Source organism: Schistocerca gregaria, chromosome 2 (genome assembly GCF_023897955.1).
Source record: "Schistocerca gregaria isolate iqSchGreg1 chromosome 2, iqSchGreg1.2, whole genome shotgun sequence".
In the NCBI taxonomy this organism is placed as follows: domain Eukaryota; kingdom Metazoa; phylum Arthropoda; class Insecta; order Orthoptera; family Acrididae; genus Schistocerca; species Schistocerca gregaria.
Genome location: NC_064921.1, coordinates 39,644,708 through 39,660,939, shown reverse-complemented (window position 1 = coordinate 39,660,939; position 16,232 = coordinate 39,644,708). Strand labels below are relative to the sequence as shown.

Genomic DNA, 16,232 nt, shown 5'->3' with positions numbered 1-16,232 from the left:
CTGGTCAGGTGACTACAGGGTTATAAACACAAAATCAAATAGGGGTAATGCAGGAATAGGTTTAATAATGAATAGGAAAATAGGAATGGGGGTAAGCTACTACAAACAGCATAGTGAACATATTATTGTGGCCAAGATAGATACGAAGCCCACACCTACTACAGTAGTACAAGTTTATATGCCAACTAGCTCTGCAGATGAAGAAATTGGTGAAATGTATGATCAAATCAAAGAAATTATTCAGATAGTGAAGGGAGACAAAAATTTAATAGTCATGGGGGACTGGAATACGGTAGTAGGAAAAGGTATAGAAGGAAACATACTAGGTGAATATGGACTGGGGCAAAGAAATGAAAGAGGAAGCCGACTGGTAGAATTTTGCACAGAGCACAACTTAATCATAGGTAACTCTTGGTTCAAGAATTATAGAAGAAGGCTGTATACATGGATGAAGCCTGGAGATACTGACAGGTTTCAGATAGATTATATAATGGTAAGACAGAGATTTAGGAACCAGGTTTTAAATTGTAAGACATTTCCAGGGGCAGATGTGGACTCTGACCACAATCTATTGGTTATGACCTGTAGATTGAAACTGAAGAAACTGCAAAAGGGTGGAAATTTAAGGAGATGGGACCTGGATAAGCTGAAAGAACCAGAGGTTGTAGAGTGTTTCAGGGAGAGCATAAGGGAACAATTGACAGGAATGGGGGAAAGAAATACAGTAGAAGAAGAATGGGTAGCTTTGAGGGATGAAGTAGTGAAGGCAGCAGACAAAATAGAAATCCTTGGGTAACAGAAGAAATATTGAATTTAATTGATGAAAGGAGAAAATATAAAAACACAGTAAACGAAGCAGGCAAAAAGGAATACAAACGTCTCAAAAATGAGATCGACAGGAAGTGCAAAGTGGCTAAGCAGGGATGGCTAGAGGACAAATGTAAGGGTGTAGAGGCATATATCACTAGGGGTAAGATAGATACTGCCTACAGGAAAATTAAAGAGACCTTTAGAGATAAGAGAACCACCTGTATGAACATCAAGAGCTCAGATGGAAACCCAGTTCTAAGCAAAGAAGGGAAAGCAGAAAGGTGGAAGGAGTATATAGAGGGTCTATACAAGGGCGATGTACTTGAGGACAATATTATGGAAATGGAAGAGGGTGTAGATGAAGATGAAATGGGAGATACAATATTGCGTGAAGAGTTTGACAGAGCACTGAAAAACCTGAGTTGAAACAAGGCCTCCGGAGTAGACAACATTCCATTGGAACTACTGACGGCCTTGGGAGAGCCACTCCTGACAAGACACTACCATCTGGAGAGCAAGATGTATGAGACAGGTGAAATACCGTCAGACTTCAAGAAGAATATAATAATTCCAATTCCAAAGAAAGCAGGTGTTGACAGATGTGAAAATTATCGAACTATCAGTTTAATAAGTCACAGCTGCAAAATACTAATGCAAATTCTTTACAGACGAATGGAAATACTAGTAGAAGCCGACCTCAGGAAAGATCAGTTTGGATTCCATAGAAATGTTGGAACACGTGAAACAATACTGACCCTACGACTTATCTTAGAAGCTAGATTAAGGAAGGGCAAACCTACATTTCTAGCATTTGTAGACTTAGAGAAAGCTTTTGACAATGTTGACTGGAATACTCTCTTTCAAATTCTGAAGGTGGCAGGGGTAAAATACAGGGAGCGGAAGGCTATTTACAATTTGTACAGAAACCAGATGGCAGTTATAAGAGTCAAGGGACATGAAAGGGAAGCAGTGGTTGGGAAGGGAGTGAGACAGGGTTGTAGCCTCTCCCCGATGTTATTCAATCTGTATATTGAGCACACAGTGAAGGAAACAAAAGAAAAATTTGGAGTAGGTATTAAAATCCATGGAGAAGAAATAAAAACTTTGAGGTTCACCGATGACATTGTAATTCTGTCAGCAAAGGACTTGGAAGAGCAGTTGAACGGAATGGACAGTGTCTTGAAAGGAGGATATAAGATGAACATCAACAAAAGCAAAACGAGGATAATGGAATGCAGTCAAATTAAATCAGGTGATGCTGAGGGAATTAGATTAGGAAATGAGACACTTAAAGTAGTAAAGGAATTTTGCTATTTGGGGAGCAAAATAACTGATGATGGTCGAAGTAGAGAGGATATAAAATGTAGACTGGCAATGGTAAGGAAAGCGTTTCTGAAGAAGAGAAATTTGTTAACATCGAGTATAGATTTAAGTGTCAGGAAGACATTTCTGAAAGTATTTATATGGAGTGTAGCCATGTATGGAAGTGAAACATGGACGATAACTAGTTTTGACAAGAAGAGAATAGAAGCTTTCGAAATGTGGTGCTACAGAAGAATGCTGAAGATTAGATGGTTAGATCACATAACTAATGAGGAAGTATTGAATAGGATTGGGGAGAAGAGAAGTTTGTGGCACAACTTGACCAGAAGAAGGGATCGGTTGGTAGGACATGTTCTGAGGCATCAAGGGATCACCAATTCAGTATTGATGGGCAGCGTGGAGGGTAAAAATCGTAGAGGGAGACCAAGAGATGACTACACTATGCAGATTCAGAAGGATGTAGGTTGCAGTGGGTACTGGGAGATGATGAAGCTTGCACAGGATATAGTAGCATGGAGAGCTGCATCAAACCAGTCTCAGGACTGAAGACCACAACAACAACAACATATCACGGCAAGGGCCAGCTTCCTCCTATTTAGTGGATTCGGCGATATACAAAAATTCAAATAACTGACATGAATAGTTTTCTAGTCTAGAGTAAAACTAGTAGAATCTGTAAGGCAATATTTGGCTGGTGAGTTTATTTTTTTAACTATCTTCTTCAGGTCTGTCGGTTACATTGTAACCGTATGGTGGAAGGTGTGCAAGCATAGCAAGAGGGGCTTACTCCACTACACCAAAGGCACATGGCCTGTGGGGAGGAGGGAAGGGAGTGAGGGGTACCACGCCACAAAGCAGCCCGGGGAGGGGCAGAATCCTAATGGCTGCTCACTCAGCGGGGAGGGCGAGGCTTGCGGTCTGTAAAGAAACTGCGTGCAGCTTTCTTGCCCGGCATTAACCGCCAACTTTCTCTTTTGCATTTGGTATGTAGAAACATGAAGTATCATGAAAAGTTACCTCGTTGTCTCACAAGTGGCATATTAAGAAACAATATAATAGCACTTATGGAGGGCTCCTTTTACTTTTAAAGTAACATATTTGATGTTTAACTTGAACGTAGATATCCTTGTTAGTTGAAACCACTGTCTCTCTAGCCTGGTGTTCAAATTGTTTTTTTTTCTCTTCTTCACATTGTTCTCGTGGGTGTCTGAGCTCTTAGGATAAACATACGCGTGATATGGTGTATCCCAAAATGTAAGTAGAGGGCGGCAGTTTGTCTCTGATCTTGTGCTAATGGCAGTTATGAATACGTGCTACTAACATGCTTTTATGGCAAAGCTTTAACAGCTGTTCCTGTTCTCTGTTCACTAAATCAACATGTGAAGTGTCACTCCATTGACATATAAAAGATTAATTGATTCTTACTCTATGTGTTCTACTGACAAGGACAACTTTTCCCCTTAATTCCCTTACTACTGAGTGATTGTGTTTCCAGCTCTTTAACACTAAACCAACATTACTGAAGACATTGAATGGTGCGAGACAAAATGATTACGAAAAATTCCAATCCCTTCCCATTAACATATAACATCCTAACTTATATTACAAATGGTTGCCAATACTTATGAATACTTACAAATAGCATGCACAACTTAAAAGAATATATTGCAATGATAGCAGTTTCCTATCAGTTAATTCTTTTGCTTCACTAAAGACTTTCCAAATTAAATACATGGCATGCTGGACTTAGTCCCTAGATCGTAATTTTGACCTTAGAGCATATCTAGGTCATGCTATAGGTGGTTGCACTACTTTCTTTGTCTTCTTGACTGGGGCTACTTGTGTAGTAGGCTCTGCTTGACTGTCAGGCAGAGGTGGTTCGGAACCCTTATAAGACTTTAACCTGTCAAAATGAACAATCACTGTCCTTTCTGATAACTGAATTTCTGCATTTACCAATGAAGTAAGCCACATGATGGGGTACGGATCTTCATACGCAGGAGTAAACTTCTTCATTCTTCCCTTCTTAACCACTGGCTTGCACAACATCTCTAAATCTCCTGCCTTGTACTCAGGCATTATTGCTCTCTCAGTACTCATTTTTAACTGCTGAGCCATAGTTTTAGCATTGTTTCCTCTTACTTTCTTCCCTATAGCTTTTAAATGTTGTGCCAAACCTTCACATCCACGAATCTAATCCCTGGGGGCAGTTTGTCAATTTCAAAAGGTGAATTCAGGGGTCGGCCTTATACTGCCTGATAGGGGGAGTATCCAGTGGCCTCACGGATATGGCTATTATATGCTGACATGGTGTATTGGATGTACCTGTCCCAATCAGAATGATTTTTATTGACATAATAAGAAAGCATACGGGTAACTGTTTGGTGGACTTGCTCTGAGCATCTGTTAGCCTTAGGGTGGAATGGGGTCATCCTCCACTTTTTGATTCACAATAGTCAACAAACTTCGGTAAATAATGCTGACATAAAGTTAACGCCTAGGTCTCTACAGCTTCAGGACTTCCATATGGTAACACCAAGTGGGTGACAAATGCTCGAGCTACAGTTTCTGTTGACATGTCTGGTATGGGGACAAGAATTGGGAATCAGAAAACATGATCTATAATTGATGATATGTACTGGTTATTCTGTGGACTCAAAGGGAAAGGACTGACAGTATGTGCTGCTACTAAGGCATAGGGGCAAGTGGCTTCTGGCACTTGTTGTAAAGGTACATTCGTTCGAGGTGGTAATGACCTCCTAATGCACGGCAAACAATTTTGTATATACTTTTGCACGTCTCACTGTCTGCCTTCCCAGAAATAACGGGCGGCTATTCGACAATTGGTGGTGCGAAGACAGGCTATCATGACATTGTACTATTATCTTAGGACATAATTCTTTCGGGATTACTACTCGTTCACTCAGTGGGGTTTTTCGATACAAAATTCCATTTTTGACAGAAAATTTGGGCAAAGTTTCATACCTCTGGCATTCAACATCTCTTTGCTGTGCTTCCCTCAATTATTCAATAGAAATATCATTGGCAACAATTACTCTAACCTTCCGGCTTAATGCATTGGCGTTTTGATGCAACTTGCCCAGTTTATGTTTCAGCTCGTATTCAAATTTGCTCAATTTTAAAGCCCAACAACTTAACCCTCTACTGGGCTCTTTTAAGCTTAGCATCCACTGTAATGTGGTGTGATTCATAATGACAGTAAACTTCCTCCCGTACAAATAGCATCAAAAGTAGGTTATGCCAAACACGAGTGCTAGAAGTTCCTTCTTAGTCGTACTGTAATTCAATTCCGCTTTGTTATGCTGTCAAGACACGTAACCAATTGGTCACTCTTCTCCATTGATTTCTTGTGACAAAATGGCTCCTACAGCATAATCTGAGTCATTCCTGACAGAATAAATGGTTTTTCAAAATCCGTGTAGGCTAGTATAGAGGCTCTAGCCAAAACATGTTGAATTCGTTGCATTGCTTCATCACATTCCTTGTTCCAGGTGAAACTATCTCCTTTCTTCAATAGTTTAGTCAGGGACTTAACAATGGTAGCATAATTGTTCACAAAAGTCTATAATAATTTGCAAGGCCTAAGAATGACTGTAATTCTTTGGTACATGTTGGTGTTGGAAAGTCCTTTATGGCTGTAGTCAAATGGAGATCCAGTTTGACACCTTACTCACTTATTGTATGTCCTAAATATTGTACCTGCAATTGGGCAAAGGCACACTTCTCCAGTTTAACACTCAGGTGGGCTCCTTTGAACCTTTCCAATACATTCCTCAAGCTCTCTGCATGTTCCTTTACGGCCTTAGAAAAAAATTGGCGATTGGGCAAAGGCATACTTCTCCAGTTTCGCACTCAGGTCATCTTCTTTCAACCTTTCCAATACATCGTCTCTCTGCACATTCCTTTATGGTCTTAGAAAAAAATGATAATGTCATCTAAATATCCTAAAAATGTTGTGGGTTTTAGTTAGCGCAGCAAGTCTGCAAATCTCTGGAAAGTGGCAGGTGCGATCCTCAAACCAAATGGCATTCTTACAAATTCATATAGTCCCATAGGTACAATGAAAGCAGTTTTATGGCAATGATGACGGGCAGCAGGGATCTGGTGATATCCAGAGCGCAAATCAAGTGTGGTGAAAAACTTACAGTTACCTAGTCGATCCTAGGTTTCATCGATACATGGTGGGGGATATGTGTCCGGAGTAGTTACTCTGCTCACTGCCCTCATATCGACACATAGTCAATAGGCTTTCTCACCATTTACTGACTTCTTCAGCACGATGACCACAGGAGATGCCTGTGAGCTTGAGGAAGGCTGAATAATTCCTGCTGCTAACTGCTGCCGAGTCGTATCTTCGACTGCTGATTTCAAATGTTACGGGAAACAATATGACTTTTGCACAATCGGCCAAGCTTCACCGGTTGGAATTTCATGCTGAACCAAATCCATAGTTGGTAGAAACTGCCTCTCATCAAACGAACAAGAAAACTCCCCTAACACTGGCTGTAACATCTTTTTCTCCTCGTTACATAAATGACTTAACTTCTTTGACAACTGATTCCATAATGGTGATGCTACATAACGCACTTCTCTAACTGGAAATTTCTTTTTTTTCCGTCTCTTCTCATCTTTACTTTTTTGAATCCTGGATTGTCCTACTTCTTCCAAAATCTCTTACCCACTAGCGACAATAGTACCTTTCAGTATTATAACTTGTTTCACGCAAAAATTATCCATACTCACAGATATTGCAAAACCTCTCTGTTTTCTTTCTGGATGGCAAAATACTTCTCTTAATATGAACTTGTTGACAATCTAACACATCATTCTGGGTGAGTGGATCCACCAGAATGTCTGTCTTCAGCTGCCTCCGATTCTTGACATCTATACAAAGAATTGTTCCACTTCCACCTCTTTTCCTTACAGGGTTGGTGGTTCTTATTGCCCACATTCATGGTTTTATGGGAGACTGTGAACGGCGCCCTTCACAGCTTCCTCACATCTGATGGATTGGTGCACTGCTGAAACGATGGATTGCTTCACCTAACTGCACAGTTTGCGTTCTATAATTCACTATCCCCTGATAATGGTGCAGGAAGTCATTCGTTAATATGATGTCAAAATCACATTTCCTTATCCTCACTACTTCCATCTCTTGACTAACTATTCTCATCTCTTTGCAGGTTCACCACACACATATCTACAGGGGCAATTGTTTCTTCACCAAGGCCACTAATATGAATTCAGGGTGGCTGCAGCACCCTTCAATCATTTTCATCTTCAAATAACACACTAACTTGTGCACCAGTATCAATTATAATCTTAACTAATTTGTTCCTGAGTATGCCACTTACACTAATATGTTCCACCTCTCCACTCCTCACCAGGTGTGTTATTCTAGTTGATCTCGCATTGCGGCTGTGGCTGCACAGCTGATAAGAAAATAGCGACTTCATGTGGCAAACATTATTGAGATGGCCTACAGTCTGGCAAATAGTGCAACAACACATTTCCCTTGTGGTTAGGTCTCCCACAACACTGACAAATTACTTCCCTTGCTAACACTGGTAATGGCTCTGGCGGACACCGTGCGGCAGCACAGAAACACAATACATCTTGGCGTACTACTGCCAAACAAACAGCATCAAACAGAGAGGCGGGAGAGGCCGCTTTAACTACTCCACCAATTCGGGGGTCAATGCCGGCGAATAAATACATCAATTGAATGGGCTTCTGCTTCCGAGTGCAAAATCCTATTCTCACTGGCGTTTACGCCGAGCTTGTAGGTACGACAAGATACAACTCGTATGCGATCTGGAAATGTTCAAACTCCTCATTAGGCTTCTGCCTAAGAGTTGATAATTGATCTCGGTAATATCCAATACCTCTGGTGTCAGAATAATGCATAATTAATCCGCGGGCCTAAACTTCAAAATCATGCGTATCACACAATTTGTCCACTGTCTCTATGAACATTCTTGCTTCCCCTGTCAACTTCAATCTGGCTACGTTGACCAATAGATCATCCGGCCAGGCACAAGAACGACCAATATCACAAATATTCTGTATGAAAATAACCACATTTTCATGGGACTTTCCAGAGAAGGTGGAAATGAAAGAAGCTGAAAGAAATTGTTCTGACACCTTTTCTTGAAATGTGGCAGAAAAACCAACAGATGCAAATTTAAATAGGCAAGATGAGTCGGGCCTGGGGAGGCGAGGGTGAGCCAAGATGTAATGATGGGTGAAACGTAGTTCGTAGAAAACTTAAGCGAAGTTAAAGAAAAGTGGTGGCTGCCATTTGGACAATTCTGAATGGTGAGGCAGCTACAGAAACAAATTCCTTGGCGCCGTAGCACCCGGAACATAATTCTGACGTTCACAGCCCCAGGGTGCGCAGCACAGAGAGTGTTTTCGGCCAACGGGCGACAGGGTATCTCCGGCACGGCCACCCGATTTCCTCTGCCCCGATTGACCAGGAACCGGGAAAACCGTGGGGCAAGCACGGAATGTTCCGAAGCGTGGCTCGGTCAGCTTTGCTTAAACGACATTACCTCGTCAGCAAATGAGGGAGGCGCGTGATCGAGATCGCCCACCTTGGTGCTTACTTGCTGCTGCCAACTGTAGGATGAGAAAATTACAGGCAGCTGAAGCTACCGGCTAATGCTTGACCATAACAAGAGAATGAAATAAACTTTTTGAAATAAAATAAAGATAGAATCCCCTAGTATTAGGCTCTACCTTACAGTTGCACTCGCCACAGTATTAATAATGATAATTTATACATATATATAAGTGTTATGCGATTGTTTCTCCCTTTCTGTTCTCCAATTTAGTGAAATGAAAATGACCTCTTCTCTCTGCTGTTATACTTTATAGTTGTAAAAATTGTATAGTAATTGTATGTTTAAAGTTTCTCAATAAATTTGGCTTTGTTTCAGAGTTATGGTGAAAACCATGTAGTAACTGGCGCAATGTCATATGATATTATTAACCTGAATGAAACATATGGTAGTGTGTTGCCTGTGGAATGGATTGCTGATTTTGTAAGTATTATGTCATATGGATACTCATCATAGCAGCTGTATTTTAGATATCATCTGCTGTCTTCTCTTTCATAACTGTGTTTAAAATAACTGCCAAACTCTGCAAGCAGCATGTACTTTCATTTCCATAAAAATGTCTATTCAAAGATTTTTCCTTCAGTTGATAATAAAAAGTGAGTACTTCTCTCAGGAAGAATTGTTGTAGTGATATGGTATAACCTACTAGGTAAAGTCATGTCCAGGAAAACTTGTTTTATATCCAAAATGAGGATTGTCAGAGCTACACAGTGTGCAATCTCCAGATACTCATGCAAGTCTTTGTTTCAGGTACTCTTATACCTTTCCATTATCATCCTTTTCTATAAATCAAATTGTTATTTATTCCTCTCATAATGAACAGCTGTTAATCATTTGGTTAGTGTACACAAGGTGTGTCAAAAAATGGGTAATACAACTTCACTGATATAAAACTACAGTTAATGAGAAATAATAATATTTCAACTCTGCTGTGTACTGCTTGAACTTCCACAGAAAACTAAATTAAACCCTTCAAATGTTTGCACTGCAATTGGAAATCTATGTGCAAAAACCAGGTTACCAGTCTCTCAAACTTTCATTCTTGTGTTCAAGAGTTTTCTTAACATGAAAGGCAGCCCTACCTAGTCTAGACATACGTGCAGAGCAGGAAACCAGACAGTATTGTCCAGGTAGTTGAGGAATACTTACTGTCTGCTTGCTTGTTGTGCCTGCCGACTGTAACCAGTCATGCCACCTCAGCACGGAGCACACCTCTTTCTTGGTCTTGGATTTTTTCCTTCTTTGCTTGCTGACAGTGATGGTCAGAATAGCTACTGCCGAAAGCTGTGTGTGTTGTGTTGTGTTGCCGGTGTTTTCATGTCTCGTGGTTCATATCCACATTGTCACCGAGGTCTTGGAAAGACTGCCTCCTGTTTGCCAACAGCCATTCCTGCATTGGCAGTCTCTCCATGTGTACCCTAGAAATTAATAAGTTTCTATATGGAAAATTCAAGTGGAATTATCAGCTAATTTACTGAGTTCCCACCCTCTCATTTATCCTTGAAACAATTGCTCTGAATTAGGATCTGTACAGCCACATAATTTACTTACTAGGTACTTGTGTTCAACATGTTTATTTCTACATAAATTTTTATCTAGATTTAATCACAGGAATTTAATAGAATCCATTTCCTCCAGACCTTAATTTTGTAACTTATTTTAGTTTCCTCAGAGTTTGACTCTTTTGTTCTGAACTGTATCATATAGTTTTGGAATATTAAGGATTAACCCATTGAGATGAAACCAAGTTTTAATGTGATTTATTGCATTAATTATACAGTCAGGGATGTTTTCTGACTCACTGTCTTCAATTAATACAGATGTATTGCATCCAAATAAAAGTGATGGGCCATTTATACTGATAGCTAAATCATTAATGTAGAACATAAACAAAATAGGTCTCGAGATAGTGCCTAGATGAACACCTTGTATTACTGTTTCTTATTTGAAAGAATAATGTGCTGCATTTGAAGAGACAGTCACTCATTGTTTTCTGTGGCATAGATATGAAGTAGGCCATTGTAGAACACTACCCCTGATTCCATACCTGTCAGATTTATATATAAACATTGTGTGATTTACATAGTCAGTGGCTTTTGTGAGATCTTTTGTGAGATCACAGAAGCTTCATTCAAATTATTTTTATTGTGTAATGATGTGTTAATATTGTTAACAAACCTGTTAATCGCTTCTGTACTGCTTTTGCCACACTGGAATCCACATAGGTTATTCAGAATAATCTAAAATTTTTCAATATTTCTTTCTCAAAATCATTTGACATTGCCAGTAAAAGAGAGATGGGACAATAATTTCCCATATTATGTTTTGATCATTTCTGGACCAGCAATACTACTTCTACATACTGTACTATCCCTGGTAAACATTCATGTTCAACAGATTGTTTAATTGTTGGAGGTACTGAGTATCTTATTATTGTTTAACTGTTGCAGATGTTGAGTATCCCGTTACTTTACACACACATATAACAGTGTTTATGGGTATTTCATTCCAACCCATAGAAGTTTTGTTTTTTGATGATAGTATAATATTTTCCATGTCTATTTCTTAAACTATTTCAAATTTTGCAAGATATTCTGGCTTTATAAAGTATAAAGGGGCATATTTTGTTGGCATAATCTGCAAAATTGACACCTGATTTCAATGTGTTAATGAAGCATTCTAAAATTTAAGCTGGATTTACGGTAATCTCATCATCCAGCTCAATTTTACAAATTTCATGGCTAGGTACATGAACACCTAACAAAAATTTTACAACAAAACAACTGCCTTAAAATTAATCTATTATTTGTTATTTGTTTTAGTGCCTTGACAACTTCCTTAAGCATAACTTTGTATTTGCGTAGCATATCCAACAATATCAACATTTTTATTATACCTTAGTTCATGATGCAGCTGTCTGTTCTTAGCACTAGGCTTATATATATAGTTGTTTATTTTAACTTTCTTGTCACTTTATTGAAACTAGTTTTGGGTAGAATTATTTCATTAAAAATGCTTACAGAATTGCTTAAGAATGCCTTAAGATTTGCGATGCTTGAATTATTTTGGCCAAGTTGCCATTCTATCTCATTCAGTTTATCAGAAAATAAAATAATTTTTCTTGATTTAAATTCCTTTTTATGCAAACTTTTTTACCTCGGACTTGGTTAATCACTTCAGGTAGTTCAATGAATTATGTTGAATGACCAGAAATTCCTAAATCTAAAGGAAGTTTACATATGTGTAATTTGTAAAGGTATTATCGATACATGTAGCTGAATGAGCATTTTCACTGGCAATTTCAGACAAATTTAATGTGAAACCATACTTCTGCATTAAGTCAATGAGTTTTGATGCCACACAGTTTCCACTTAACACATTGATGTTGAAATCAGCAGTTACAATTCGTTTTCTATGATGGTGTTCTAGCAAACACTGAAATGTACATAGGAAATGCTAATTTATCATTTTTGCTGGATTATATGTATCAAAATTATAATGACATTTAGGCCCCTTAACTTGACACAGCAAGCCTACAAAATATACTCTCCTTTTAAACAGCTAACTCACTTCTAAGATAGTAATCTAATTAAGAATGTCCTTGTGACTGTTTTCTTCCTGAACAAGATGGTAGCTGTTGGGAAGGTTTCAATTTTATTTCATATTTTTATGTGGAGTAATTTATTTAAATGAACACTAGCTTAGTGAAACCAAATTTTCAAACTCATACAGATAAATTTTCAGTTCATATATTTTAGAGATTTGGAGCATTTAAACCATTTTATTATTTATTTATTAAGCACATTATGTACAAGGCATTGATTAGTTAATTAAAGTTATCATTTGCATAGTGAGGTAGTGACAAACTTCTTTCTTCACACTCATCATGTGATATGTATTGCAAGATCCTCCACATATGGTGCACTGGCAAGTGTCAGTGGATCTCTGATATCGCTCGATTGAGCATATTTGGGCATATATGAGCTGCCACCATCACGTAAAGGTGGCAGAGATGGGAATTGGGTTTTTTCCGTCCTCTGTTCCTCACCGCTGTGGTGTTGAGGAGTCTGTAATCTATGTCTGTTGCTTTTTGCCGCATGTCTTCCAGGAGTCTTGTGCTTTGTGGGGTTGTGGGGCTGCCATCAGATCTTCAGTGACAAACGATATGACTGCCAAGATGTAGGTTATTCTGTTTTGAGTGTATTTTGAGATGCATAGCATTCTTTTCACATATTCTGCCTTGACTCTGTTTAGTTGTTTTACTTGTTTGAGATTTGAATATGTGAGGTGTCTCCATATACCTGTAAGTTGTATGCTGTATGATACAATTACTGCAACCTTTATGTTGAATAGCCTCAGGACTCTTCTTCCAGATAATAGATTGAGTATCTTTTTCTCTCCTTCTCCTTCACCAACTTGAAGAGCCTCTTCAACAGTGTTGTCACATGATGCCCTTGCCCGGCTGACCTCCATGTCACAGGTGCATACCACAAATCGTTTTCTCCCCTGGGCTGTGCAGGCTGACAGAAGAATGATTATACTCCTCCAGACCTCATGGAGCATGATCCTCCTGCCTCTGTGCCCTGTAGCAGCGAGTCTTCTAAGGCTGCCACTCAGCAACTTCTGAGGTAACAGTCCTTCCTGTCATGACTCTCTTCCAATGGAACGTTCACGGTCACCGATCCATCAAAGAGGATTTACAGCTGCTCTTAGAATTGCAGTGTCCACTTGTTCTCTGCTTTCAGGAAATAAAATTGCATCCTCACAACCGCTTTGAGCTCTCGCATTTCTTCCTGGTCCATTTTGACATTCCTCCATCTCATGGAGGAGTCATGCTGCACATACAGGATGATGTTCATAGTCAACCCGTGTCCCTGACTACCTGCCTTCAAGCTTTTGCAGTTCACCTTTTCCTTCCTCACTTGACCTTTTCCCTTTGTACTGTTTACATCCTTTCATCATTCAGTGTCAACAGAGAAGAGCACCAGCTTCTTGGGCAGCTAACTCCCCTTCTGTGCTGCTTGATGACTTTAATTTGTAACGTCCCCTTGGGGGTTCTCCCAGAACCTGTCTGAGAGCTGTGCTCCTGTCAGACCTTCTCAATCAACTTAACCTCTTCTGCCTTAACACTGGAGCACCTATGTTTCTTTCAAACTCCACACACACCAATTCCCATTTAGACGTATCCTTTTGCACTGCCCAGCTTGCCCATCATCTCTAGTGGTCCATTCTTTTTGACACATACTGAAGCGACCATTTTACGTGTGCTGTCCTGTTGCTGACACCTACCCCACCTACGTGCACAGCCAAGTGGCAGCTTACTAAGGCTGCTTGGAGGCTTTACTCCTACTGGCAACCTTCAATGAACACCATTTCCCCAGTTCTGATGATAAGGTAGGATACCTTTGCAAACGTTATCCCTACCACTGCAGAATGCTCCATTCCGTACACTTCATCTTTATCACAACATGTCCTGGTCCCTTGGTGAAATGAGGCCTGCCGCGATGCAATTCATGTTTGCAGATTTGCTCTCTGCATTTTTTAACCGTCACCCTACGATGGTAAACTGCACTCATTATAAACACTTGTGTGCACAGTGTCGGTGTGCTCTTCAGGATAGCAAAAAAGCTAGCTGGGTTTCATCCACTAGTTCATTTAACAGTTCCACTCCGTCTTCCGTCGTGTCGCCAACTTCTGACAGCACCTGAGAGTAGCAGACGATGTCATCGTGGACCCTATTGCTATCTCCAACACCTTGGGCCAGTATTTTGCAGAGGTTTCGAGCTTCTCCCACTATCACCCTGCCTTCCTTCATCGGAAATGAGAACGTTCAGCGATACCCTTCTCTTCTCAGAATTGTGAGTGCTACAGTGCCTCCTTTACCATTAGGGAGCTAGATCATGCTCTCACTTCATCCCAGTCTTCCACCCCGTGACCAGACAATGTTCACATTCAGATGTTGTAGCACTTTGCCCTTGCATGCAAGCATTTTCCTCTTCATACATACAATTGCATCTGGGCAGAGGGCACGTTTCCTAGATGCTGTCGTGAAGCCAGTGTCATACCCATACATAAGCCTAGTAAGGACAAACATCTTCGTTCCAGCTACCACACTTTCCACTACCGACCTTATTATTAATTGCTACTCTACATTAATTAGTATGTCATATTAATTAATAACACCAATTTCATTATGAAACATGATGACAAATGTTTAGTAAATGTTTTGAATGCCATTTTTCTATTACTCAGCAGTTTGGTACACATTTCATTGTATAACAACAGCCTTAATTTGATTTCATATTACAGCTGCAGACATGTACCACATTCATGAATCCATGTTACTTCCGCTGACATTTACACCACAGCAGCAGGTTTTGAATTTTGATGTTAGTTATTAGAAGCGTATTATTATAAAATATTATAAATTGTAAATTATTATATTATTATTAATATGGCTGAGAAGTGCAGGCAAAGCGAACATTTGAATTTGACCTTATGCAGCCCTCAGACCACAGTTTGACAACCACTGCTGTAGACCAATTGAGCAGGTTACCACTGGAAAGCCTCCTTTACAGCTGTTCCAGCCATACTAGCTCCCAAGTGCCAATCCATGTTGATGAGTAGCACATCAGTGCTGCCTTTAATTTGTAGTTTAGTCTCTCCACGATTGCGTTACTGGTGGGTTGTTAACTGGTGGTGTGAATGTGTTTGCAGCCGCATTGTCGAAGGACGTCGTGAAATAGTTGCGACTCAAACTGATGTCCATAATGAGTGTTAATGGTCTGAGAGACCTCAAAAACTGTCTCTGTGGAGATGTCTGGTATGGGAATAGCTTTGAGGCCATCTCGTGAAATGATAAAGTTCCATAAATAAAAAGTGATGGTCATCTGAATAGGGTAATGGCCCAAGAGTGTCAACATGTTTGTGCGAAAATCTCTCAGTATTGGGAACTGAGCCTTTGGTGGGAAGTCACGACAGCTGAAATTCCAGATAGGAGTGTGCCCACACTCTAGAGCCCTTCTGTATTCCTGGCCACACACCTTGCTTGCTACTAATTTAGCTGTTGCCCTGAGACCCGAACGAAACAGAAAATGTAATGCTTGACACACTTACATCGATATTCTGTGGGTATGTATGAATGCCGTTTGTCCCATACTTGTATTATAATATGGAATCTGAAACTGTCCCAGTTGCAAAGCAGCGTGCTATCACCAAAGCGAGTCATTTAGCATTTTGTCCTCCTGTTTTGCTGGTATTTACCCCACAATAATGGCTGTAGACTGGCACTTTTTTACGATAAGCAGTCTGCAACAATGTTATGATTACCCAGACATTTTATGCACATTTCTGTAAATTGTGTGGCACATTCCACATGTCTACACAGAATGCGGTGATCTATGGTCGGTTGCAAGTTGAAGGAAACTAGTGAACTTTGTGATTGGCAAAGACTGT

The 16,232-nt window shown here is 39.9% G+C and overlaps 1 protein-coding gene across 2 annotated transcripts in view; it reads left to right on the top strand.

Moving 5' to 3' along the window:
• LOC126336278 (phospholipid-transporting ATPase ABCA3) overlaps positions 1–16,232 on the top strand; it is a 639,220-nt gene that overhangs the window by 360,817 nt on the left and 262,171 nt on the right. For both annotated transcript variants that reach the window (XM_049999794.1, XM_049999793.1), the window contains exon 18: positions 9,096–9,200. In XM_049999794.1, coding sequence (XP_049855751.1) covers positions 9,096–9,200 — 105 coding nt within the window. The remainder of the gene's footprint in view (positions 1–9,095; positions 9,201–16,232) is intronic.